The sequence below is a fragment of the Phyllobates terribilis genome, unplaced genomic scaffold (genome assembly GCF_046119375.1).
Source record: "Phyllobates terribilis strain yellow unplaced genomic scaffold, ASM4611937v1 Scaffold_3__8_contigs__length_932513732, whole genome shotgun sequence".
Lineage (NCBI taxonomy): Eukaryota > Metazoa > Chordata > Amphibia > Anura > Dendrobatidae > Phyllobates > Phyllobates terribilis.
In genome coordinates, this window is record NW_027362763.1 from 55,608,051 (window position 1) to 55,631,340 (window position 23,290).

Sequence of the window (23,290 nt, forward strand, 5' to 3'; positions counted from 1 at the left end):
TTACTGCTGCCTGATAACCACATTTTTTTTCTCATCCAAATATAAGAATAAGATGCCTAAAGGGAGCAAAGAGCACTGAATAAGACCTAGCATTATGTTTGGGGCACAGGCAGGGGAGTCGGCAAGGTGCAGCCTCAGCCAGTAGGTGTAGAAATGATGTCCATATTACTGATTACAAAACATTGCCTGGAGTTATACTTTAAACTTTATTTTTAGGGCTCAGTGGAGACTTTTCAGGATTTGTTCATGATATAGGAGCTACAAGTATACAGTCATGGCTGAAAGTGTTGGCACCCTTGAAATCGTTCCAGAAAATTAAGTATTTCTCCCACAAAAGTATTGCAATTACACACGTTTTCTTATACACATGTTTATTTCCTTTGTGTGTATTGGAACAACTCAAAAAAACAGAGAAAATAAGGCAAATTGGACATAATTTCACATAAAACTCCAAAAATGGGCAGGACAAAATTGTTGGCACCTTTCCAAAAATTGTGGGTAAACAACTTTATTTTCAATCATGTGATGCTCGTTCAAACTCACCTGAGGAAGTAACAGGTGTGGGCGATATGAAAATCACAGGATCTTTGCATTGTGTATCTGTGTGCGCAACACTAAGCATGGAGAACAGAAAGAGGAGAAGAGAACTGTCTGAGGACTTGAGAACCAAAATTGCTGAACAATATAAACAATATCAAGGTTAGTTGACACTGTTTTGATCAAAAGAGGGTAAAAGCCATGTAAATAATAAGTAAAATTATATGACATTATTAGTGCGGCATTATTATATGACGATATGACCGGCTCTGTGCTTTTATGGTTGCACATATTTACCTTTCAGAGGGAACTTATTTATTCTTTCTCCAAAAATTGTAACTTTACTTTACTACTGAACCAATTTCTAGTCTATCCCCCCACCCCCTGATTATCTTATAAACGTTTTAATGGCAAAGCCCCATTATCTCGTTGGTTTCCGTGCGAGTTCAGACATATAGTTGTCTTTCAACATGCTTAAGAAAAGTTTCCATAACTTTTCTGCAAAATTTAATTTCTCCTGTCATACCCAGGTAGTTAAAATCCATCGTTCATAAAACGTGAGTCAACTCCTATTTCATTATCGGCAGGAGTTTGAATTTAACCCATTTCTTCCAACATAATCTGTGCCAGGTAAAATTTTGTTTCCGGGTTTATTAACCTTATCAAAACCATTAGGAGGAATCATATGCTCCAATTAATGACAGTGGGCAAAGCCGGGTTTACATCAGAGCAGGCGCACGGCTCTTCACAATCTTCACATTGCATATGTTTAGTTTTTCATCAATGGTGTAAAGAGGCAATGTAAGGCTCTGTTCACACTGATGCCATTTTTATTTGCACAATAGATGTTGTTGTGTCCTATTTCCTTGCATCCTGCTACTGACCAGAGTAATACAGCAGAATATCCTATTTTGCTTATCAAAGAGAAATGGTAATGAAGCTACATTAGGGCGAACAGGACCTTATGGTGCACGGCATGTAAATACAAGTTTTTAGTGTTACTCCCCATTCATGTTTTTTGGTCCGAAAATCTGCCAAGAAACCAATTCATTAGTTGATATGTCATTTATTGATGCAGTTTTGGAGAGAAAAAAATAAAGTAAAAAAAGAGAGTCCTGTTGTCTTCCGACATGGTGCTTTGCGCACTTTCCATAGGGAATGCTCCATCCAATGTGGTATTACAGAGTTACATAGGTTGAATAAAGGCCTCGGTCCGTCAAGTTCAACCCTCTTCCACCAATTGTACATTTTGTCACTAATTTAACACTATAATCCACAATGTTATGTGTATCGAGGAAATCATCCAGCCCTTGTATAAAGCTGTTAGTGTCTGACATTTCTGCCTCTTGTGGTAGGACATTCCGCAGTCCGAATGCTCTGACTGTAAAGAACCCTTTCCTGTTTAGGTGCCGGAATCGCCTTTCTTCCATCCGATCCGTAATGAGTGCCCCCTGGTCCTTAGTATGGTCTTTGGAAGAAATAAGTGATGTGCTAGTCCTTTGTACTGACCACACATATATTTACACATGTACAGTAGAAACCAGAAGTTTCCATCCACTATATAAAAAGACACATCTCCATGTTTTTCTCAATATCTGACATGAAATCAGAATAAACCTTTCCCATTTTAGGACAATTAGGATTACCATCATTTTTAATATTTGCCAAATGCCAGAATAATGAGAGGGAGAGAATGTTTTAAGGCATTTTTATTACTTACTGCAAAGTCAAAAGTTTACATACACTAAGATTACTATGCCTTTAAACAATTCTGGATTGCCCATATGATGATGTCATGTGTTTGGAAGCTTCTGATAGGTTTTTTGGCAACATCTGAGTTAATTAGAGACACACCTGTGGATCGCAGGATTTTATCTCTCTTTTTATACAACCTAAAATTTTGTTTGCTTTTGCAGCTGCTGATTGACATTGAAGAGTGCTGATCAGCTTACCAGAATACCCAAGTCCTTCTCCTGTTCCGTAGTCCTGAGTATACTGCCATTTAATATATAAGCAGCAATAGGATTACTCCATCCTAGGTGCATTACTCTACATTTATCTACATTAAACCTAATTTGCCAAGTGTTTCCCATTCAGTCTCTTATCCAGATCGTTCTGCAATATTGTAATGTCAAGGTCAGATTTTAATATGCTACATAGTTTGGTGTCGTCAGCAAAGACTGACACTTTACTCTCAATCCCATCCCCAAGGTCATTAATAAAGAGGTTAAAAGAATCGGTCCTAGCACAGATCCCTGCGGTCCCCCCTGCTCCCTGTACAGATCCCTGCTTTCCTCACTGCTCCCAGTACTGATCCCTGCGGTCCCTACTGCTCCCAGTACAGATCCCTGCGGTCCTCACCGCTCCCGGTACAGATCCCTGCGGTCCCCGCTGCTGACTATATCTCTTTTAGAGAACGTACCATTTATGATCACTTTTTGTCTTTTATCCAGTTCCTTACCCATCTGCATATAGTTCGCCCAAGTCCTTCTGTAGCTTCAGTATAAGGCTGCTACACATGAAAGAAAAACCCACACTGGTCACAGAAATAACTGGAATCTGACAAAAGTAATAATAAATTAAAAATCTATGAAAATGGACAAATGAAAGTCAGACATTGCTTTTCTGCTTCCACAGAATTTAAAAAAAAATGAAACTCATGAAATAGGCCTGGACAGAAATGATGGTACCCCTGAAAATAATGTGACAAAAGGGACATGCTAAATCAAGTTGTGTCCACTAATTAGCATCACAGGTGTCTACAATCTTGTAATCAGTCAGTGGGCCTGTATATAGGGCTAAAGATACTCACTGTGCTGTTTGGTGACATGGTGTGTACCACACTCAACATGGACCAGAGGAAGCAAAGGAAAGAGTTGTCTCAGGAGATTAGAAAGAAAATTAGAGACAAGCATGTTAAGGGTAAAGGTTATAAGACAATCTCCAAGCAGCTTGATGTTCCGGTGACTACAGTTACACATATTATTCAGAAATTTAAGATCCATGGGACTGTAGCCAACCTCCCTGGACGTGGTCACAGAAGGAAAATTGATGACAAATCAAAGAGAGGGATAATACGAATGGTAACAAAAGAGCCCAGGATAACTTCTAAAGAGATTAAAGGTGAACTTCAAGCTCAAGGAACATCAGTGTCAGATCGCAACATCTGTCTTTGTTTGATCCAAAGTGGACTTCTTGGGAGACGACGAAGTAGAACACCATTGTTGAAAAAAAATCTTAAAAAAGCCCGACTAGAATTTGCCAAACTACATGTTAACAAGCCACAAAGCTTCTGGGAGAATGTCCTATGGACAGATGAGACAAAAATGGAAGCTTTTAGCAAGGCACATCAACTCTATGCTAACAGACGGAAAAATGAAGCATATCAAGAAAAGAACACTGTCCTTACTGTGAAACATGGAGGAGGCTCTGTTATATTCTGGGGCTGCTTTGCTGCATTTGGCACAGGGTGTCTTGGATCTGTGCAGGGTACAATGAGATCTCAAGACTATCAAGGGATTCTAGAGAGAAATGTGCTGCCCAGTGTCAGAAAGCTTGGTCTCAGTCGCAGGTCATGGGTCTTGCAACAGGATAATGACCCAAAACACACAGCTAAAAACACCCAAGAATGGCTAAGAGAAAAAATTGGACTATTCTGAAGTGACCTTCTATGAGCTCTGACCTAAATCCTATGGAGCATCTTTGGAAAGAGCTGAAACATGGCGTCTGGAAAAGGCAACCTTCACACACGAGACAACTGGAGCAGTTTGCTCATGAGGAGTCGGCCAAAATACCTGTCGAGAGGTGCAGAAGTCTCATTGACAGTTACAGGAGTCGTTTGATTGCAGTGATTGCCTCAAAAGGTTGTTCCACAAAATATTAAGTTAAGAAGAACCATAATTTCTGTCCAGGCCGATTTCATGAGTTTAATTTTTTTTTAAATACTGTGGAAGCAGAAAAGCAATGTCTGACTGTCATTTGTCCATTTTCATAGATTTTTAATTTGTTATTACTTTTGTCAGATTCAAGTTATTTCTGTGACGATCGTGGGTTTTTATTTAATTAAACGAGGGGAACCAACAATTCCAATTTTGACCACGTGCATATGTGGTACAGTATCAAATGCCTTTGCAAAGTCCAGATAAATCACATCAGCCGCATTACCAATATCCAGAACTGCACTTACCTACTCATAGAAACCTAACATGTTGGTTAGACACGACCTATCTTTCACGAATCCGTGCTGGTTGTCAGTTGTTACATTATTCTCTGCAGATGATTCTCTTATCATGCCCTCAAAAACTTTGCACACTACTGATGTCAGACTTACCGGATGGTAATTACCTGGATCCATCTTCTTACCTTTCTTAAATATCGGTACCACGTCAGCCATCCTCCAATCCTGTGGCACTTCCCCTCTTACAAGAGAGTCTAAGAATATGAGATACAGCGGCCTGTCAATTACTGAGCTCAATCCCTCAGTATCCGTGGATGAATGCCATCTGGGCTGGGCAATTTGTCAATGTTTAATTTGTTCAGACACAGGTATACTTCTTTTTGTGTTAAACTAGTTATATCAGGTGGAGAACTTTGATTTTTGCCCTGTTGATAGATCCCAGGAACAGTCAGTTCACTGGTGAACACGGATGAAAAGTGTCTGTTTATCCCAGCCCCCCTAAATATTTATTAACCCCTACTGTCTCTCTCTGTCTACTCTACCTATTGCTTTATTAGCACAACTACCCCCCCCCCAGATTCAGTATAAAAGCTCCTCCATCCGTCTGACCATTTTTTCCCCCAGCATAGCTGCACCCTCCCCATTGAGGTGCAGCCCATCCCTACCGTAAAGCCTGTAGCCGACAGTGAAGTTGGCCCAGTTCTCCATGAACCCAAACCCTTCCTTTCTACACAAATTTCTAAGCCACTTATTTATCTCCCTAAGCTCCCGCTGTCTTTCTAGTGACATATTCACCCTCAAACGGCTGTTCAAGGCATGCATATATCTCACAGGATGCACACCTTGTAGCACTGTCCATGGAGCACATATTAAATGGGAATAAACAATACAGGTAAAAACAAGAAAACAAATAGAAGGCAAGTAAGGAAAACACCAAACTATGCTCTTGTGTTAAACTATGTTATTGTGTTTAACTATGCACTTATCTTTTTCCTCCTCACTTAATGCAGCCTCCACTCTGCAGCGTCGCTTAGACTCACTGGAACTTGTAGTTCTCCAGACAGCACAGCACAGGTGAAGCTACTAGAACCTTCAAGAACAGAGTTTTTTTCACCCTGCTGTGTAATCAGACTATGCGCACTGCGTGTGGACATGCCCTTGTTATTTAATTTTCTCATTCCTTCTCATCATTTTTAATTTGTAGATATACAATAATGAGCCGCTGAGTCAATATTTTCTCAGTTAATGAAAGTCAATTATCCAATTACCATGAAAATAAATTGACACAAAGTAAATTATATGTATATCAACTAATTGTCACGATTACTATATACTTACTAAGAAGTAAAAAAGTAATTTATGAATCCTTCCACTGTAAAGAAATATTAAATACTAAAGTCACATTTACACGGGCTGATGATTGGCTGGATTAGTATCCCCAAGTAATGTGCAACACACTTAACGACTTTACAGCCACTTGCTTCAATAGTAAAAATCGTCCTGATAGATTGCCCTTAAGGCTAAGTGCAGATGACCGTATATCCTCTCATCCAAGAGAATCGGGTCAATTATTCTACTCACACTGTGATCAGAGTGTCATCATAGTGTGATCCAATTCTCTCGAATGAAGAGAAGATGGAGTCAAAAATATCTCCATCTTCTCCATTGTGTCAATCCATGAAAATCAGACTGCACTCAGATGTCATCCGAGTGCAATCCGATGGTTTCCACAGACTCATTGACTTGCATGGCTGAGTGTGATCCGAATGTCAGATCAAACTCGGGCATGCTCCAAGGAAAAAATCGGACACGTGCACTGCCCCATAGGATAACATTGGTCCGCATGCAATCCAATGGCACACTCGGACCGAAAATAAGGTCATGTGCACAAGCCCTAAGGCTGGGTTTCCATACATCAGTTGTGTCTAGTTGGTCACTTTGTGCACAAGTCTAGTGCTCATGGCTCAATAAGAAAAAGCTTCACGTAAAGGTTTCTAATCCAGTTTTAAAACCAATCTGATGCAACAAGTAATGATCTGTATGACTGGGAACGATACCACAAAAATGTTGGAGCACAGAATCATTTGGTCCTACTCTAAGGCTATGTTCACATGCAGCGGGTTTTTTTCTGCAGCCAAAACCTGCTCTCTTGGCAGTTAATACGCTGCTTTCAAAATGCATGTTTTTCTGCATTTTTATAGTGTTTTTCTGGTTTGTTTCTTAGCTGTTTTTTTTGGGGTGCGGATTAAATATGTGATTTGTCAACAGTACATGTTTTAAATTTATTTTCAGTAATCCTTTTTCATATCACAATCTGGACTAAAAAAAAAATAGAAATATTGCAATTTTCAAACCGATCACTAGGGCTCCTCCAGACTCCCACTCCCTATTTCAGTAAATGCACATATACATTAGCAGCAAAAGACTATTTTTGTATTGATGCATCCAATGAGTGTGTGCAAAGATCACTGCAAAAGGAAGGGGAGGAGGTGACCTGTGCCAGTGCTTGTTGTGACTGCTGGAACCTGGCTTATCTGTGTATAGAGGTGTTACCTGTCATTGTTATCCTGCCTGTGATGATAATGAGACTGTTGATAAGTCTGTTATAAAGAACAAGATGTATGAATCTAAACAAAAACCTCTGGTCAGTTCTAAAACTGCAAGACCTCTCTCTCTCTATATATATATATATATATATTTATTTTTTATTTCTTTATTTTTTTGAGCTTTATTTTCCATTTTGACACAATAACACAACATAATAAACAATAGCAACCGTTGTTATTATTTATTATGTTGTGTTATTGTATTAAAATGGAAAATAAAGTTTAATTAGAAGCATACGAATGATGTGACAAGTATCATCAATGACTGTGTTCATTGAAATCACTTTGCCTACGGTACATGTTTAATACAATTAGCTTTATTCACCAAAAACAGCAAAAAATAAATAAACGCTGAGTGTGAACATAGCCTAAGGTTTCAGTGATTTTGTGAGACCAGTGTCTCACAAACTGCCAGTGATTTCAGTGATCCTTCACTTACAATGTCAGGTTTCATGAGCTGAAATAAGAAGTGCCAAAGGGGTTTACACTCTGTAATGAGGTTGTAGGGATTAGCAGGAGAAAACTTAGGGTGATAATAGGCAGTAAGCCAGTAATTATCTGTTTTTACCCTGCTCATAGCTGCAGCCCTTTCCAGCTATATGAATCACTGCTGTGACATTTTAACCATTTATTATTAAAAGTATAGTCTTTTTTTTTTTGTTTTTCGTTGAAGAAACGGCCGCTTATGCGGAACCACCAGATAGTTTGAAAGACAGTTATGTAACAATGTATTTTAAGGATTGTGAGAGTTCCATTGGTTGGACTTCCATCAACTAACATCATAACATAGAAACAATCATCAAGAGTCCAATAACTACTTCGCACAAATGTAAAAAGATTAAATAACAGCTTAATGATCCAAGTAAAAAGATGGACAATATTTAGCCAAGGTGATCATCCTATTTTAAGGGGGTTTTTTTCACAAGGAAAACAACGATATGGAATTTTTATGCTTAAAGTATTAGCATTATTTGTTAATTTGCAAAGTCTTTTGAGCCATTTTTTTTTTGCAGAAACATTTAGAATTTTTTGCTATTTTTTTTATTTGGTGTTTACCAGTTTGGAAAAGAGCTTGTCAAAGTGGGCATGGTTACTTTTGTAAGATGTGCTGCAAGCTAACTTTATGACTTGTGACTTAAAAAAAGTGTCAATTCTTCTTAAGAACCGAGAGTTCCGCGGAAAATCTCGAAGACATGTCTGATTTTGATCCAAGAGTCGGATAAAAATCGGCAATGCAAGTCAATGGGTCTGTGAAAAAAAAAACAAAAAAAATCACAGTACTCGGATAACATCTGAATGCAGTCCGATTTTCAAGGAATGTCATCATGGAGAAGGTGGAGACACTTTTTTTTTCTCCATGTACAAGAAAATCAGATGACACTGAGACCACACTCTGATCAGAAAAAAAAACATACACATTGAGCTGGAGTTTGAGTTGGTATACATGCAACATATAAACATATGATCACATTGGACGTAAATCAGACAAAACCTACAAGAAACCAAATGAGCATAAACCCTGCTGTAACTAAATAAATAAAAAAGCAAAAGTGCATTTAAACATCATAGGGTTCTTAGTAACACTGTTACTAATAGCATAAAAGCTATCCCACCACGGCAAGGTGACCCTATTCGGGACGGTCCTACACTGTCTAATATTAAAACCTTACCATGTGTCTTAAGTGACTTGTGTGAATAAGGGCAGACAAAGGATTGGGTCCTGAACACTGGACACCTCAGCTTTGGGAAGCTTTTTAAATGTAATGTCCTGTTCAAGGAGGAGAGGGCACGCCCTCACTTGCATAAAATGCAAAAATTCAAGGAAAGAAAAAGGATTTTTTTTTTACCATGTACAAGACAATCGGACGACACTTGGACCACATTCTGATCAGAATAATCAGTCCGATTTTCTAGCACGTGAAAAAATCGGACGTCTGAATCTGAATGAGGCCTTAGACACAAGGTTAATATTTAAAAATGTTTTAGATGTTAGGGGACGGCTATAGTCTATAGGTACCAAAATTCTAGGTGTCCTCATTATTCGGCTAACAGTCCGCTGTCATAATGCTAGAATGTCCACCAAGATGAAAGTAATGAAGTGTATATGGCTTCTGTACGAACCCTCGAAACATGCGGGAATAGGTAGCACGCACTTAGCTCAGGGGAGTGTTGAGACACGTTCATTAATGCATTTACTGTTTTGATGTCATACAATGTATTTTCAGACACTAAATGAACATTTCCCTTAGAGCACCACTGACTTTTTACTGAAGATCACACTCCTCCAGTGGCTGCAGGCATCATATAAATTGATGAAGCACAAACCCTAATCACAAAGCCTGTGAGGACAGGTCCATTGGCTCACATTATTATTATTATTTTTCAGTGTCACAGAATGAGTAAGAAATCTACTTTTCCATTGTATGTTAAAGTGTATGTTCACCTTTGAGCATTATTTTACCTTTTATATATAGAATTATATTGCATTATACATGAGTCATATTGTATTGCTTATTTTATATCGATACCTAGTTACACTCTATAATATACCCCAGAGCTGCAATCACAATTCAGCTGGTAGATCAGCTGTAACTGGCCAGACAAAACTACATAAAATTTAGGAAAAATGTGTGGCAGCAAAAAGGCCATATAGAAAGCTATGTATCTTAGTTTGTAGGTCAGTTTCTCATTATACATTTTTTTCTACTAACCAAGAAGGTGATTGTGTGAATGTGCCCTTACTAACTTTTTTTTTAGAGAGTAAAATATATATATAAAATGTAAATTGGAGTTCAAAGATACATATTACCCACTAGAAACACAATGCTGATACCACCTATGTCTGGCTGCTGCATACCTCGCCATTTTATAGCTGGCTTTACCAAAGAGCGGGTCCTTTTTTAGGACAGATGAAGTTAGAGTCAAAGGAGAAAAACAGGATGAAAGGGAAGATCAGTGCACCTAAAGGATAAGAAAGGTCCAGGAGGAAGCATAAATACAACAAAAGGGAATCCTAAAAAATTCACCTTAATTTCAAAAATATTTAAATCCAGAAAAATTCATCCAACATCTTAAGGAAAAAGGCACGTTTCAGACACAGTCCTATTAAAATCCAGAACCATTCATCCAACACAATAACAAAAAGGCAAACGCGTTTCAGACACAGCCCTATTAAAATCCAGAACAAATCATCCAACACCATAAGGAAAAAGCAGGCACGTTTCAGACACAGTCCTATTAAAACCCAGAAAAATCCATCCAACACCATAAGGAAAAAGCAGGCACGTTTCAGACACAGTCCTATTAAAATCCAGAACAATTCATCCAACACCATAATAAAAAAGCAAACGCGTTTCAGACACAGTCCTATTAAAATCCAGAAAAAAACATCCAACACCATAAGGAAAAAGCAGATGCTCTTCAGACAAAGTCCGATTAGAATCCAGAAAAATCCATACAACGCCATAAGGAAAAAGCAAAGCAGACATATCTCAGATACATTCCTATTAAAAGCCAGAAAAATTCATCCAACATCGTAAAGAAAAAGCAGACACATTTCAGACACATTCCTACTACAAGCCAGAAAGATCCATGCAACACCATAAGCAAAAATCAGAAGTGTTTCAGAAATATTCCTATTAAAATCCCGAAAAATCCATCCAACACCGTGAGAAAAAAGAAGACGAGTTTCAGACACAATCCTATTAAAATCCAACACTATAAGGAAATCCGACTCCTTTCAGACACATTCCTATTAAAATACAGAGAAATTCATCCAACACAATAAAGAAAAAGCAGACGTGTTTCAGACACATTCCTATTAACATCCATAAAAAAAAAAATATATATCGTAAGGAAAAAGCATATGCGTTTCAGACACAATCCTATTAAAATCCAGAAAATTCCAACACCATAAGAAAAAAAGCAAACGTATTTCAGAAACAATCCTATTCAAATCCAGAAAAATCCAACACCATAAGGAAAAATCAGGCGCGTTTCAGACACAATCCTAAGGCAATGGCTAAGGACTGTGCCTGAAACGCGTCTGCTTTTTCTTATAGTGTGTGATTGATTTTCTAGATTTTAATATTTTTTAAATAAAGGTGAATTTTTTAGGCTCCAATTTTTGCTTGATTTTTGCTTATTCAGAGGAGAAAACCCCTTAATTAAGTTGTAAACCCTATGAGACCAATCCCAGCTCCCAAATACAGTAAGTAGAGGTGAGCAAATATTTTCTTTTTTTTATATTTGAACGTTTGATAGTTGCCAATTTTTCTATAATGGAAAACTTTATAAGTTAAAACTCCAGCTGGGAGGATTGGCGTTGACAAATCATCTTAGATCCATGAATTTGCTCTCTAGAGACCAATAAACCTCCTCTACAATATAGAAATAATTCCAAGCTGCAAAAAGAAAACTCCATAAAAAAATAGACAACTATGTATAGAAATTGTCTCATTTATTGACGGAACAGATAAATGTATTATTACTGTTTCAGCAAATAAGGGAGAACTGGAAAGTCCTATATTATTACAATATGGTTTCTGTATCAATTCCTTCGGAGTTTGCGACATCTCTGCTGATTATTAGAAAAGTCAGAGATCTTCTCTGATCATTGATGGACACATTGGGGGTCTTGATTTTATCCCCTAGAAGTAAATAACTAGTGAGAGATCTTGGACACTGAATTGATCCTGTAGAAAAGTAATGAAATAACTTTATTTAACTTAACTTTTACTGTTTCCATTCCAAACAGGGTATTTTTTTTTTTTTTGCATTTTATACCTCATCTATGGAGAAAGCATGTCACACCTTTCCTGCAGTCACAGGGAGCTGTTCTGGGGACTTACACACCAGCTTTGATTTATGCACTGAGATCTAAAGTAGAAGTAACCTTCACTTCTCACCAAGCTTTTTTTCTTTCATAGGAGGGTGTTGGAACTTGTAACCTTCCGCTAAACTATGTGTTTGCCTCCCTGTAACCACTGACTTCAAAGCTTTGTCCCTTGGGGACCTCTTTCCTGAGTCCAGGGAGCCCGGCCCCACTGCACAGAGCTGTTTGGGTTTTGGAAGATGGTAACTTGTGGATTGAGCTTTCTTAGCATAAACAATAACATTCTGCTGCTCACATTTATCTGTGAGCTAAGGCTGAGCCTATGGCATCCTGCTGCTGTTATCAGGCAGGAAACACTCAGCTGGGGACACATCCTCTCCTCTTTCCAGGCAGCACAGAAGTGCAGCAGCCCAGCCTGGCAGCTCTCTGCAGGAAAATACTCAGCAGCTTCCCTCATTCCAGCAGCCCAGACCAGGAGAACCAGGAAGATGGGGGCTGTACAATAACAACTGCTAAAAGAGTAGGGGTAATCAAGGGTTAACCTCTGCTGCACACAGTGACCCCACCTGTCCAAGCTGCCACTACCTGCAAGTCGGACATAGGGACTACTATCGTATCACCATCATCATCATCATCAGTGTCATGTTATTAAAATATCATCTAGATATAGAAAATGGACTATGACAATGATATTTGTATCATTATTATTAACCGTAGGGTCCAGAAGTCTCACCAACATGATCAAAGCTTATAATTTTTATTATTATCGTTGTTATTTGTAGGGTCCAGAAGTCTCATAAACATGATCAAAGCTAGTAATAATAATAATTATTATTATTATTGTTATTATTATTATTATTATTATTATTATTATTAAATGTAGGGTCCAGAGATTTCACAAACATGATCAAAGGTTTTAATAATTATCATTATTATTTGTATTATTATTATTAATTGTATAACTACTATTAGAGATACTATAGCCAAGGGACAGATCAAAAAGTAATATTTTGCACCACTGACTGCTATCAAATGCTTCATTTTCAGTGTTTTCATGAGCATTTCCTTCCTGTATAAATAGATAAAATAGTTTAGAACAAATATCTATCTATCTATCTATCTATCTATCTATCTATATATATATATATATATATATATATAGATATATATATATATATATATAAATATCTAGTTCATTCATATATATATATATATATATATATATATTCTTCTGTCTTCTATACTCATACATATCGTCATTTATTTGTATTATATCTACCCATTATTAATCTAGTTATCTATTGCCTTACCATCTCCTATCTATCTATATCTATCTATCTATATCTATCTATCCATCTCATATATTATCTATCTATATAAAATAAGAAAAATAAAGGCAGCACTCCCCCACCCAAAAAAAAACGCAAAAGAAAAAGTAGACTTTTATTAGCTCATGTGGCAATGTTTCCGTTCACAGAACTTTTCTCAAGCCATTGGTTTGGCTATGACTTGAGAAAGGATCTGTGAACCGAAACGTTGCCACATGAGCTAATAAAAGTCTACTTTTTCTTTTGCATTTTCCTTTGAGTGCTGCCTTTATTTTTCTTATTTTATATTATTACAACCGGATTGTTATTTGAGAGGCTTTGCACCCATTATCTTTAAATTTTTGTGCTGTTCTAATATTTTTTTTCTGTAACTATCTATTATCTATTTACCTATCTATCCGTCTATCATCTATTTATTATCTATCTCATATCTATCATCTATTATATATTTATTATCTATCTCACATCAATGTATCCATATTTATTTCTGTCGTTATTGGTCACCATTACGATGACTATTAATGTCAGTGTATATTATAAATATAATGGAAATAATAGTTACTTTTCATGTTTGTAATATCCCATAATTATATGTAGCAGAATAAATTCAATCATCCTCCAACTTCAGATAATGTCTACAGTGTCTTTTCTTTCTTTTAAATCTATATTTATGTCGGCAGTCCTAGAGCTTCCATACCAATTAATCCAGAAGATTCTTATTATATTCCAGTGCAATATATGTAATCTGCATAAGTGAACAGGGATGAGAGACTTGCCGCATGCCACTATACCTATAAAACTCTGACAATTAATTTCAGCAAATTAAAAATTGCAAATGTTATTGAGGGTTACAAATGACCAATAAAATAAATAACTTAATTACATTCAGGATGATGGACATACTGAGTCAGCCAGTAAAAAAAAAAAAAGTCCAGCTATTCAGATATAATTTAGAAATGATCTGCTAAACAAGCAACATAAAATGGAGACCAATGTAACATTTGACATCTGGGGGATCCAAAGAATGGAAAGTATATAAAGCGCATGTTGCGTTTGTATATGTATGTATTAAAGTCGTATATCTCTGTGTTTATGTAAATTTTTGTGTGTATACATATATATATGTATATAGGTATATACACACCTGGACCTGGGGCACAAAAACTCCCTACTCCCAACTCCTATTGTCCATGTGTAAATAATAATAATAATAATATATATATATATATATATATATATATATATATATATATATATATATATCACATATGTATATTATTTATATATGAATAATAAGAGTTAGAAGTAGAAGTTTCTGTGCCCCAGGTCGGTACCTTCTCTGCCTTATAGTCTTATGTTCTTGACCTGCGAGTCACCACATTTACATATCGATCATGTACCTAATAAAAATACCACCGCCATGAATAACATCCAGGTCCATCCCATCCCACATGACACAGCTTCCTCTCTACTCACATCTCCACTATGCCCCGAAGAGAATAGATTTATTCTTCACTCCTCAGAATAGTCTCTTAAAAACACTAAACTTTAATCCAGGGGCTGTATACTCTATATAGTTACTATTATAATTGTTATGTCCTCTGTAAAATAAGAACTATATTTTCATCTCCCAATTAGCTTATTAGATACATGCTCCAGATTATATTACCCTTTAAAAAAAAACTATTTAGAAATAAATATTTTGATTTTTTTGTGTGAATATATAGTTGTATACAGCTTAGAAATAAAAGTAAAGAAACAGGTATAAAAGTGAGAAGAGATTGATAATAGATAGATAGATAGATAGATAGATAGATAATAGATAGATAATAGATAGATAGATAGATAATAGATAATAGATAGATAGATAGATAAAGAATTATACAATTATGAGCTAGGTAGACTGGCCGATAGATAATGAATAGATAGTATTAAATTTATATAAAGATTACTCCTGCTGCAATAACTAATAGATTATGGCAGTAATGATGAAATTAGAATTCTATTAATGACAACGGTATGCAGATCCGATTATATATAGATCTATACACACATATATATATACACACACACGTATATATATATATATATATATATATATATAAAAGAGGCAAGAGACCCAAAATAGTGAAAAAGTAGGGATCCCTTATTCATCAACACCGGATATCCGCATGTATTATATATTCATACATTCTAATATATATATAATTAGAGCAGACCTGTGTATTGTTCATCATTATCCTTTCTATTAATTACTGTAGCAGATTCCATTCTATGGCTGACACAGATGGTGGTTGATGGGTGAGATTGATACTAATCCGCTTTAATCTTGTAAAACAATGTCACTCAGTATAAATGTGAGTCTAAATATGCAGGAGCTCTGGGGATGATATTGGGGCAGGCAGCTCTGGGGATGATATTGGGGCAGGCAGCTCTGGGGATGATATTGGGGCAGGCAGCTCTGGGGATGATATTGGGGCAGGCAGCTCTGGGGATGATATTGGGGCAGGCAGCTCTGGGGATGATATTGGAGCAGGCAGCTCTGGGGATGATATTGGGGTCAGGCAGCTCTGGGGATAATATTGGGGGCAGGCAGCTCTGGGGATGATATTGGGGCAGGCAGCTCTGGGGATGATATTGGGGCAGGCAGCTCTGGGGATGATATTGGAGCAGGCAGCTCTGGGGATGATATTGGGGGCAGGCAGCTCTGGGGATGATATTGGGGCAGGCAGCTCTGGGGATGATATTGGAGCAGGCAGCTCTGGGGATGATATTGGGGGCAGGCAGCTCTGGGGATGATATTGGGGCAGGCAGCTCTGGGGATGATATTGGAGCAGGCAGCTCTGGGGATGATATTGGGGGCAGGCAGCTCTGGGGATAATATTGGGGGCAGGCAGCTCTGGGGATAATATTGGGGGCAGGCAGCTCTGGGGATAATATTGGGGGTAGGCAGCTCTGGGGATGATATTGGGGCAGGCAGCTCTGGGGATGATATTGGGGGCAGGCAGCTCTGGGGATGATATTGGAGCAGGCAGCTCTGGGGATAATATTGGGGGCAGGCAGCTCTGGGGATAATATTGGGGGCAGGCAGCTCTGGGGGTGATATTGGGGGCAGGCAGCTCTGGGGATGATATTGGGGCAGACAGCTCTGCGGGTGATATTGGGGGTAGGCAGCTCTGGGGATGATATTGGGGGCAGGCAGCTCTGGGGATGATATTGGGGGCAGGCAGCTCTGGGGATGATATTGGGGGCAGACAGCTCTGGTGATGATATTGGGGGCAGGCAGCTCTGGGGGTGATATTGGGGGCAGGCAGCTCTGGGGGTGATATTGGGGGCAGGCAGCTCTGGAGGTGACATTGGATGGTGCTGTGGGCTTTCTCGGGTCTTGTTTCCTGCCTCCACTCTTCAGATAATATTTTAGCTACTTGCAGGATAATGTCCTGATGATCCGTTGATCCTCCATAGACTGGAAGTGTCGGGATCTCAGATTCTTCTCTTGTTACAATGTATCCAGGGTCACAGGTCACGTGTTCTGCTCTGACCTAATTCCACCGATGTCCTATCAATAAAAGTAAAGCCCTTGTGCATCCAGATCGTTCCTGGCCCATAATCAGCTGTCAGTACAGCGAGAATCCTCTGACAATTACATGAATCACGGCCATAATTACCAGCACATTCACTGATTCCCGGCATATTTCTCCCAGAAAAAATCTCCCAGACGGGATTTGTCTCTGCTTTATGGGACAATCCACTGCACGATTTATGTCTTATTATTTGTGTAAATGGTGTAAACAAGAAAAAGAAACAAATCCATAATTAAATAAAGACTATGCAATTTTATAGATCATTTTAAATGATGTCTTTAAATAGTATTACATTGGAGAGAGATAATAATAAAGGAATATCTGGTTGATTGCCTAAATTGTGTATTAAATAATTTTATAGGGTAAATTATTGGGTGTTAGGCTCTATAAGATACACTCGTAAAATAAGGGAGAAGCTAATAGGGTGCACAAAAAAATAATTAAATTAATAAAGTGTTTTTCAAATAGGAGGATAGATTTAATTAAACGAGTATCAGATTCTAAGTAGTTGAGCGACATATAATTATATACTTTTCTTGACTTAAATATAATTGTATTTCCAAGTTACAGGCAATCTTCAGGTCATTGGTCACCATAATTATTGACTGCGTTAAACTTCCCTATATCTATCTAGCTATAGATATACATGCACATATAATTATTATTTTACATTAATTGTATCAGTATGAACTAATATTAGAAGGCACTAAAAAGTTACTGATATAATATATTGATGCGCTCAATAAATTAATAAAATCAAGACGATCAAATATACGTATAAAAATGTAAAGATACATAAAATGAACATATATAAAAGAAGCAGCAAAAAAAAATAAGAAATAAGAAATTTATATATGTGTATGTGTATAAATTGTATACATAATATATGCATAAAAAGTAGCATGTGTACGTATATATTATGTATACAATTTATGTCCAATTAATATATGCTTCCTTTTTTGCACCAAGATGGCTGAATAAAACTACACTTTTTTTCACTCTTGGACCCCTTCAGTGTTACTTTTTTTTTTTTTTTTTACACACACACACACACACACACACACACACACACACACACACACACACACGTGTGACATTTATATATAAAACAAACTGAAGGGATCCAAGGAAAAAAAAAGTGGAGTTTCACTGAACCATCTAGGTGCATTTCTTGCTTTCATTTATATATTTATTTCTTAATAAATGGCTACTGGCCTGAGAGGAGTTTTATCACTGTCTGAAGACTGTGCTGCTAAAATATTTATTTAATTTATATATATATATATATATATATATATATATATATATATATATATATATATATATATATATATATATATATATACACACATATATATATATATATATATATATATATATATATATACACACACACACATATATACATATATACATACATATACACATACATACATATATATATATATACACACACACACACACACACACACACACATATACATATATATATATATACACACACACATAAATATATATAAATACACATATACACACACACACACACATACATACACACACACACATAATTCCAAACATATAGAATATGGACAATGTAGATACAGTGGCTAGCGAATATACAGATACGAATATCAATTGATCTCAAACACCGTAAGAATAATAAAAAAAATACACTCATTTTGAAGGTCCTTTATGTCTTTTATTGTACAAAAACATTGTAAATTAAATTAAATATGTATGGATCCGCCTATGTACATCATTCAAAATACAGGTCAATGTAAAATATGTTCGTTTACTAATAAATGTTCAGATGCATTCCCAGCATTGCAAAACCATCTCCACTACCTCTAGTTACCCCCAATGGTAGACAGTGACAACAGGGGTTAATTACAAGAAAAACTAAAAGGATCACATCTTTATTGGAGGGGGGAAAAAAAAAAAAAAGGACCAAGACAACAGATTACATTGTATTACAATTCATTCTTCACTGGGTGTATAAAACAGGGATTTATGTAGGAAAAGAAACAGAACCTAGACCTGGGATAATGACTAGCAGTCTGTTCCTTTCTACAGTTCTGTATACAGCAAGGATATACTGAGAAATAAACACTTAATAAGTGCCTGCACCATCTATTCATTATCATATCTGACAAATCACCCAGGGACTTGATTGCTACAAGGTCTCTTTTCATAACAATTTGTAATTATTCCATCCGGATATAACCATAAGATCATCTTTATGTACAGGATTTCCCTTCTTTTGGTGCTTTCTACCAAGACATAGGAGGACTGTCTCCAAATGAGCAGTGAGGACAGTCAGTGTTAAGACATATATTGCCTTGTGTGACACAACCCTGAGGATATACAGTGAGTCTCCTTAGCTTAATGATGCCAATAATACTGCATGGTCTTTTCAGGTTCAGATAGCAGAAGAGCCTAGGAAACGCTGTAGCTGTTGTAATATGTTGCAGTGGCATCTGCTAAGACAGAGATGAGGCTGGTGGTCTCTTGGGGTTGCAGGTCTACAGACTGTGACACCTGGATATGTCCATTTATTGCCATTTCACAGGACTCCTGTATAGAGGTATTTAAGTATTGGTCAAACTCATTTCTGTCCATGTCTGCAAGGAGCTCTGCTTGACTGATGTGCTCTATGCTTTCATAATGTGGCTGATCAGGTGGAGGAGACAATTGACCAAGATGGGCATGATGGTGGTAATTATGGGGTATAGAGGAGTGATGATAACCAGGGTTGAAATATGTTGGTGGACAGTTTGGTACAGAAGGTATCATGGGTCCTCCTGACTGTGTCATTGGCATTTGGCTTAAGTGACTACAGAGGATGGGGCTTCTGGTGTATTCAGGTTGGTAAGTGGGCCCACTAATGCGAGGATGGTGGTCTTCAGGGCAAGAAGATGGATAAAAACTCTGCTCTTGGTCAATGACATCCAATGGTGACATCTCTGGTGGAGTTGGAAGCCCATATGGGTAGGACTGGTCATGTTTGTTGCCACCACTCTGAGTTTCCCTGTAGCTTCTGATGTCCTGCAGACCTGTCCCTGAAGGATAGCCTGGATTGTCCTCTTTATCTCCAGTTGACCTGCAGCCCCTGTTATCTGGCACTGAGTTCTGGTCCCTGGAGAGACCATTGATCATAAATCCAGTCTCCACTCCTCTTTTACAGATCCGTTTGATCTGCTTCTTCCTCCTGGGTCTGTACTTGTAGTTGGGATAATCCTGCATGTGCTGGACCCTCAGCCTCTCAGCTTCTTCCACATAAGGTCTCTTCTGAGACGGGGTAAGAGCTTTCCAGGATTTTCCTACATCAAACAGGACACAAAACACAGCCATTAAGATACAGGATGTGGCAGGAGGATGTGCCCATCAACAGGCCAGGTGTGAGCTCATAGGAAAACTGCTGCTTAGATTGAAGATTTGCAAGCAAATGCAAGAAATACTGAGATTTCCTGATCGGTCTGAACCTAAAACAACAAATAGACCCTGTGATGATCAGGATAGATCAGGGGCACAGACACAGGACATTTGCTGAGCATGCTATATAATACTAAGATACATATAAGATAAATACAACATTAATAGTAACTTCCTTCCTGTACCTTTATGTTCAATTATATTCTAAGTTTAAAAATTATAAATGAATGCAAAAAAAATAATTGAAAATAAATAAATACTGTGAAAAGTGCAACATGGACATTTCATTCATATGAAACTTGCTGTTTAGATTAAGATTTACAAAGAAATACTGAGATTTCCTGATCTAAACCTAAAATAACAAATAGTCGTGATCAGGACAGAACATGGGACATAGACACAGGACTTTTGCTGATACTGGTATATAATAATACTAAGATAATATAAGGTAAGATAAGTGTAACATTAATAGTAACTTCCCTCCTGTACCTTTATGTCCAACAAGCAATTATTTTACAAGTTTACAAATAAATTAATGCAAAAAAAAAGAAATTTTCTGTGAAAAGTGAAACATGAACATTTCATTCCACACAGGCTAATGGGAGACATTAAACATTTCCGGAGAAGTGGGAATGTCAGAGTACAGTAGAGGCAGATAAGGAGTCTTGGGCCCTGGTGTCTGCAATCAGATGCTTCATCCCAATTCCCTGGGTCCAAAGCTGCAGAATCCCCGGGCAGGAGCAAACCTGACTGCAGCTAATCCTTCCTGGGGAGGGAAAGTTCTCCCACAGATGGGCAGGGATCATACACATTTATATATTGTCAGCACTCAGTTATATCCTTATTTCTTCTATTATTACTAATAACCGTGAAATCAAAAAGTCGGACCGTGCGGTATGAACAGCGTCTCTTTTTAGCACATGAATGAATGCGACAAATCCCTTCACGGTTTCATTGAACAGCAAAGTCTCAAGCTTGTGTTTTTTTTTTGTTGTTGTTTTTTAAGAAACTTCTAGGTTTCTCATTTTAAAGCTCTTTGCATGTACTGACAGGAGTTGCTGGAACTTGAGGTTCCTCCGATAATACTTGGGTTAAATCTGAGCCGTTAAATTATATCTAAATCAGTAGAAGCGACAAATCCCGATTTCATTTCATACAATAAAATCCTGTTTGCATTTTTTTTTTTATTATTCGTTTTAAGGAGTAATTAGATTATCAATATATTAAGGATTAAGATTGTATCTCATTATCTCCACATCTTTAGGTGAAATCTCACTGTATATTATCATTATAGTAATTAATGCTCTGGATAAGAACTTAATATATTGGGGCTATAAGGGATCCCACATTCTGCCCATGTCTTACCCAGCATCTTGCTGAGCTCCGCATTGTGCAGGTCGGGGTTCTGCACCGCCAGCCTCTTCCTCTCGTCCTTTGCCCAAACCATGAAGGCATTCATGGGTCTCCTGATGCGGGTCTCTGAGCCTTTCTCCCGGGGAGACCTATGAGGAGACAGTCCATCTGAGAGGTCTCCATCCATGGTGGAACAGTCCAAACCATCAGACCAGGAATAAGATCCCATCAGTGCAGTCATGTCTTGTGTCTCTCTCTCTGTCTCTGTCTCTGGCTGTAGAGTCTTGTGCACTGGGAGTTAATTGATTTGCTTTCTTGCTTCCTTAGACTCCAGATTCTCCACCTCCACCTCACCCTCTCTCTCTCTCTCTCTCTCTCTCGTCAGAAGACACTCCTTAAAGAGTGTGCACACAGTTCCTGGCAGCCCGGTGTATTTATCAGCTCTTAAGAACAACTTCCTCCAATGGCTATAGTCTTCTCCAAGCCCAGCTCCACCCAAGAACTGTGAAAATATGACACAAGCTCACCTCTCCAGCCCCAGGCTGTAACTGCTCTCACACCAAGACAACATGCTTCACCCAGTACACACTCAGCCTCTAAGAGACACCACGTACCTCACACCTCCCCCTCTAAATACACACAGTCTTATAGGCAGCTATACACACAGCGCATTCTAGAAAGCAAGTTTCATAGAAAAACTTGCATCCTCAACACACCAAGAGGCACCAAGATACCATGTATCCCTCAACACACCAAGAAGTACAAAGACACTATGTATCCCCCAACACATCAAGAGGCACCAAAATAGCATGTATCTCTCAACACACCAAGATACAATGTATTCCCCAACACACCAAGAGGCACCAAGATAATATGCATCCCCCAAAAACACCTAGAGGCATCAAGATAACGTTTATCCCCCAACACACCAAGAGGCACCAAGATACCATGTATCCCCCAACACACCAATAGGCACTAAGATACCATGTATCCCCACAAAAACCAAGAGGAACAAAGATAATATGCATCCCCCAACTCAGCAATATGCACCAAAATGCCATGTATTCCCCAACACACCAAAAGACACCAAAATACCTTGTATTCCTTAACAAACCAAAAGGCACCAAGATACCATGTATTCCCCAAAACACCAAGAGGAACCAAGATAAAATGCATCTCCCAAAACATGAAAACATGAAGAGGCATCAAGAGACACAAAGATACCATGTATCCCCAACATACCAAGAGGCACCAAGATACCATGTATCACCCAACACACAAAAAGCACAAAGATAACATGTATCCCCCAACACACCAAGAGGCACCAAGATAACATACATACCCCAACACATCAAGAGGCTCCAAGATACAATGTATCCCCAGCACACAAAGAGGCACCAAGATAACATACATCCACCAACACACCAAGAGGCTCCAAG

At 37.9% G+C, this 23,290-nt stretch overlaps 1 protein-coding gene across 1 annotated transcript; it reads right to left on the minus strand.

Moving 5' to 3' along the window:
* Positions 1-18,782: 18,782 nt before the first annotated feature.
* SOX7 (SRY-box transcription factor 7) lies at positions 18,783-22,411 on the minus strand. Its single transcript, XM_073672928.1, has 2 exons — positions 21,864-22,411; positions 18,783-20,386 (listed from the first exon to the last, which is right to left on the minus strand). Exons 1-2 carry the CDS (start codon positions 22,090-22,092, stop codon positions 19,503-19,505), a joined length of 1,113 nt encoding a protein of 370 aa, XP_073529029.1. The 5' UTR covers positions 22,093-22,411; the 3' UTR covers positions 18,783-19,502.
* Between the last annotated feature and the right edge of the window lie 879 nt (positions 22,412-23,290).

What these genes read in the sequence shown, in the direction of transcription:
- SOX7 (XM_073672928.1), bottom strand. Translation starts at nt 22,092, where the DNA reads ATGACTGCACTGATGGGATCTTATTCCTGGTCTGATGGTTTGGACTGT. An exon ending in GGAGCTCAGCAAGATGCTGG is followed by an intron (nt 20,387 to 21,863) that starts GTAAGACATGGG and finishes TGTTTGATGTAG; the next exon opens with GAAAATCCTGGAAAGCTCTT.